Below are 5,165 nucleotides of genomic sequence, written 5' to 3'. Positions count from 1 at the left end.
GGCTGACTCTCACTGGGATACAGTACCTGATGGTGCTGACTCTCACTGGGATATGGTTCCTGAAGGGGCTGACTCTCGCTGGGATACAGTTCCTGAAGGTACTGCCTCTCACTGAGTGACGGTTCTCCACTGGGATACAGTTCCTGAAGGTGCTGACTCTCACTGGGATACAGTTCCTGAAGGGGCTGACTCTCACTGGGGTACAGTACCTGATGGTGCTGACTCTCACTGGGATACAGTTCCTGAAGGTACTGCCTCTCACTGAGTGACGGTTCTCCTTGAAATGTTGATGTTGACTCCCTAGAATCCAGTGTGAACAGAATAAATGTGACCTCTGTAAGTAATGTTAATGTGGCCAGTTACATTTCCATGGGTTTGACCTGGGAATCTTCAGACATTTGCCAAGCTTTTCACAACCAGGAGGCGCCCAATTCTGATGGTAAAAAATGGAAGACATTAAATAATAATTTCTCAAACATCGTTATTTATGCACCCCCCCCCCCCTTACTCATCCTCTCTTTATTCATAACCTGGCAAAGTCTAACCACTTTGTAGAATGTGTATATGGGCTTTTGACTTTGACATCTCAGTCCTCACATTATTGGTTCACAACTTTCCTCACTCGTGAACTGTTATACCAGGCTCCATGCCAGCCTGTCGGGCTGCTTAATCCTCTTTGGCCTTTTATGTTGTCACAGTTAAGATTGAGTTGAGACACCAGTTATTCCCTATGAGGAAGCTTCAAATATTAATTAATATAATTTAAAACCAAGGAGTCAGGGCTAACATGGACATCAGGAAACTTCCCATCCAAAGAGGAATTACCTGAAATATATTCTGAGAGAAGGACACCGAAATGGATACAAATCGAACCCCATTCATGCTTCAGAAGAGAAATGCAATTAGATAGGGTAGACAGATGGGTAAAAAGAGAAAATAGAATGAATTTATATTTCCAAAGCTCTTCGTAGCTAATAAAGCACTTTGGAAATGTAATCACTGTTGTAATGACATGTAACAGTTTGATTATTAATAATGAAGAATTAATATAGTCATTGTTGTAATGACATGTAGCAGTTTGATTATTAATGAAGAATTAATGTAGTCGTTATTGTAATGGCATGTAATAGTTTGATTATTAATGACGAAGAGCAAGAGCTTTTCAATAGGAAGAGGGGTCTGAGCCAAGGTAAAGTGGAACTAAAGATCAGGAAAAGCTATGACAGAGCAATGTGTGATGGTTAATGAGGAGATGCTTCAGGTACAGGCTTGGTACATTCCAACAAAAGTGGAGGGCAGGGAAACCAAAGCCTTGCACCTTGGATAATGAGGCAAAGTATTTCACGAACAGGAAAGAAAAAGAGGGTGTATTATAGATATTAGGTGAATTTTTAAAGCAAACAGATGGCCAAATACAATAATTTAAGATGGATATTGAAGAGGAAAATAAATGGCAAAGAGTGCAAGGTCATAGACTGGCAGTAATGTAAAATCAAAATCTAAATTCTTCTATCCACTTGTAAATAGTACGATGCAGTTTGAGACATGGTGAGGCTTATTAGGGACAAAGAGGGTCATATGTGCTTGAGTATTTTGTGTCAAAGTTTACTATTGGTCGAAGCAGAGATACTAGAGGTAATGAATAGTGTGAATATTGTCGGGCATGATATACTGGAAAGGCTAGTGATACATTGCCTGGTCTGAATAGCACGCATCCCAGGTTACAGAAGGAAGTGATGGTGACAGTTGCAGAAGGGCTTGCCATAATCTTCAAGTGTGGTGCTGGTAAAGCACAGCCGGTCAGGCAGCATCTGAGGAGCAGGAGAGTCGAAGTTTCAAGCATAATCTCTTCATCAAGACATTCCTGGTGAAGAGCTTATGCTTAAAATGTTGACTCTCCTACTCCTCGGATGCTGCCTGACCAGCTGTGCTTTTCCTGCACCACACATTTTCATTCTGATCTCCAGCATGTAAGGACAGTCCTAGCTGGCACAGGATGACCAGTTTAACATCAGTTATATATAAGGTTTTCAAACAAAAACAACGAAACTTAACAGGCACTTGGACAGATTTGAGTTAGTTTCAGGACAGAATGCATGGATATGTAGAAGGCAGGTAACGTTTGACAAATTGACTTATCTTACTGAGTTGACAGAGAAGGATGATGAGAGAAAAGCAGGAGATTTTACCTGTATGAATTTTAGGCAAAGTACAACAAAATAGGCAGGTTGACAACTTTCATGTGCAAGGGACAATTTCAACTTTTATAGTCAGAATAAAAATTGGAAGAACTATAAACTTCAGAATTGTTCTGTATTCTGAAAAAGAGTCATACCAGACTCAAACAGTAACTCTATTTTTCTCTCCACAAATGCTGCCAGCCCTGCTGAGTTTCCCCAGCATCCTCTGTATTTGTTTCAGATTTCCAGTATTCACAGTATTTTACCTTTTTTTGTGGATTTTTGATTTTGGGCAGTGTGCATATGGTATTGGGAGTTATTAAGTGTGGGGAAACCTGTTAGACACAGTGGGATTGAGGGAGGGTTGAGGGGAAAGCTAATGGCAAATGATTGAATGAGAAAGGGGAATAGGGAAGATGAGTTGTTCTGAGCAGAAGCACATCCTGTACAAGGTGTGACCAGAGGGTGGCAGTAATGCTGCAGCTGGAATTTTTATCCCCCAGCAAAGCCTGGTACTTGAATGATTTTTATATAAAAGCTGTGATTGATAGTTTATGTTCTCTCTTTTGTGCTGAACATGTGGTATAAAAATGATTTTGATCACTCACCATAACAGCCTGGTCACAGACATTTAGCTGCGGCTCTCCTGGCACCAGCGAAGATTTGTGATGTTGCACGATGTTTGTGATCTTTCTCATTGCTGTCTCATACTCTTGGTGGGAAAACCTGCAATATCAGGGAGAGGTAATCCGAGATGGAGAGAGAGAGAGAGAGAGAATAGAAGATAACAGAGAACAAACACAGAAAAACAGAGAAAAAGAGAAGTGAACAGAGAAGAAGGGAGGAGTTGCTCTCAATTTGTGTCTGTACACAGTCGTTCGCACTGTACTGTGAGATAACCTTCTTCAATTTCCACACACCACCAATTATGGTGTCATCTGCAAACTTATGAACCATTCCTCTTATATTCACATCCAAATCCTTTATAAAAATGACAAAAAGTGTGGATCCAGCACCAATCCTTGAGGGACACCACTGGTCACAGGCCTCCATCACCACCCTCTGTCTCCTACCTTCAAGCCAATTTTGATTCCAAATGGTTAACTCTCCCTGGGTCCCATGTGATCTAACCTTACTAACCAGTCCACCATGTGGAAATACATCAAACGACTTGCTGAAAATTATCAACACAACAGCCACCAAACTGCCTTCATCAAACTTCTTTGTCACTTCTTCAAAAAACTTCAGTCAAGACACTGGTGGGCATCGTTGGCTGGGCCAGCATTTATTGCCCATCCCTAACTGCTCTGAGGAGGTAGTGCTGAACTGCCTTCTTGAATTGCTTCAACCCATGTGCTGTGAGTTGAGGCACAATGCTATTTGGGAGGGAATGCCAGAATTTTGACACTGTGACAGCAAAGAAACAGTGATATATTTCCCGGTCAGGATGGTGAGTAGCTTGGACAAAAACTTGCAGGTAGCGGTGTTCACACATATGTCCCGTCCTTGCCCTTCTAGACTGAAGTGGTCGTGGGTTTGAAAGGTGCTGTCGAAGGAGCATTTCTGCAGTGAATCTGGAGATGGTACATATTGTTGCTACTGTGCATTGGTGGTAGAGGGAGTGAATGCAATTGGTGCCAATCGAGCGGGCTGCTTTGTCCTGAACTGTATCAAGATCCTCAAGTGTTGCTGGAGCTGCCCCCATCCAGGCTTATTCCATCACACTCCTGACTTCTACCGTGCTGTAGATGGTGGACATGCTTTGGGGAGTCAGGAGGTGATTACTCTCTGCAATATTCCTCGCCTTTGACCTGCTTTTGCTGCCACTGTGTTTATGTGGTGAATCCAATTCAGCTTCTGGTCAATGGTAAACTCCCAGGATGTTGATCGAGGGAATTCAGTGATGGTAACACCACTGAATGGCATGGGGTGGTGGTTAGATAGTCTCTTGGAAATGGTCACTGACTGGCATTCATGTGGCACCAATGTTACTTGTCACCATCAACCTAGATCTTCTTGTATTTGAACATGGACTCCTTCAATATCTGAGGGGTCACGAATGGTGCTGAACATTGTGCAATCCTCAGTGAACATCCCCACCTCTGACCTTATGATTGAAAGAAGGTCATTGGTGAAGCAGCTGAAGATGTTTGGGCCGAGGACACTACCCTGAGGAACTCCTGCAGATGTGTCCTGGAGCTGAGATGATTGACCTCCAACAATGAAAACCAACCAGCCCCCTGATTCCTGTTTTGCAAGGGCTTCTTAATGCCACGCTCAGTCGAATGCAGCCTTGATGTCACAGGCTGTCATTCTCACCTTCCCTCTGGAATTTAGGTCTTTTGTCCGTGTTTGAACCAAGGCTGTCATGAGGTCAGGAGCTGAGTGGCCCTGATAATACTCCAACTGGGTGTTACTGAGCAGATTATTGCTGTCTTTCCTCCTTATTCACTCTCCCCTGCTGTCTCTCCCTCTCTTTCATTTACTCACAGAATCACATAGTACAGAAGAGGCCCATTAGCTTACTGAATCGTTATTGCAAAGCTACATTAAATCTACATTTTGTTCTTTATTCATTCATGGGATGAGGATGTTGCTGGCAAGACCAGCATTTGTTACCACGAGACCATCGCCTCCCTTGTAGTCCCACTTTCCAGCACGAGCTCCACAGCCTTGAATATCATGACATTTCATATGCTCATCCAAGTAGTTTTTTAATGTTGTGAAGACAACAGAGGAGAGTGAATAAGGAGAAAGCCAGCAATAGAGTCATATAGATGTACAGCATGGAAACATTCCCTTCGGTCCAACCCGTCCATGCTGACCAGATATCCCAACCCAATCTAGTCCCACCTGCCAGCACCCGGCCCACATCCCTCCAAACCCTTCCTATTCATATACCCATCCAAATGCCTCTTAAATGTTACAATTGTACCAGCCTCCACCACTTCCTCTGGCAGCTCATTCCATACACGTACCACCCTC

The 5,165-nt window shown here is 43.1% G+C and overlaps 1 protein-coding gene across 1 annotated transcript in view; it reads right to left on the bottom strand.

The window, feature by feature from the left end:
• Positions 1-216: 216 nt before the first annotated feature.
• Positions 217-5,165, bottom strand: part of galns (galactosamine (N-acetyl)-6-sulfatase) — a 154,114-nt gene continuing 149,165 nt past the window's right edge. Inside the window, exons 10-11 of the mRNA XM_043706485.1 lie at positions 2,789-2,906; positions 217-433 (exon numbers count right to left, since the gene is read on the bottom strand). Of these exons, the coding sequence (XP_043562420.1) occupies positions 347-433; positions 2,789-2,906 (205 nt within the window). The 3' untranslated portion in view covers positions 217-346. The remainder of the gene's footprint in view (positions 434-2,788; positions 2,907-5,165) is intronic.

The sequence above is a fragment of the Chiloscyllium plagiosum genome, chromosome 17 (genome assembly GCF_004010195.1).
Source record: "Chiloscyllium plagiosum isolate BGI_BamShark_2017 chromosome 17, ASM401019v2, whole genome shotgun sequence".
Taxonomy (NCBI): Eukaryota; Metazoa; Chordata; class Chondrichthyes; order Orectolobiformes; family Hemiscylliidae; genus Chiloscyllium; species Chiloscyllium plagiosum.
The sequence above is the reverse complement of the archived record's forward strand: the minus strand, read 5'-3'. Positions and strand labels throughout refer to the sequence as shown.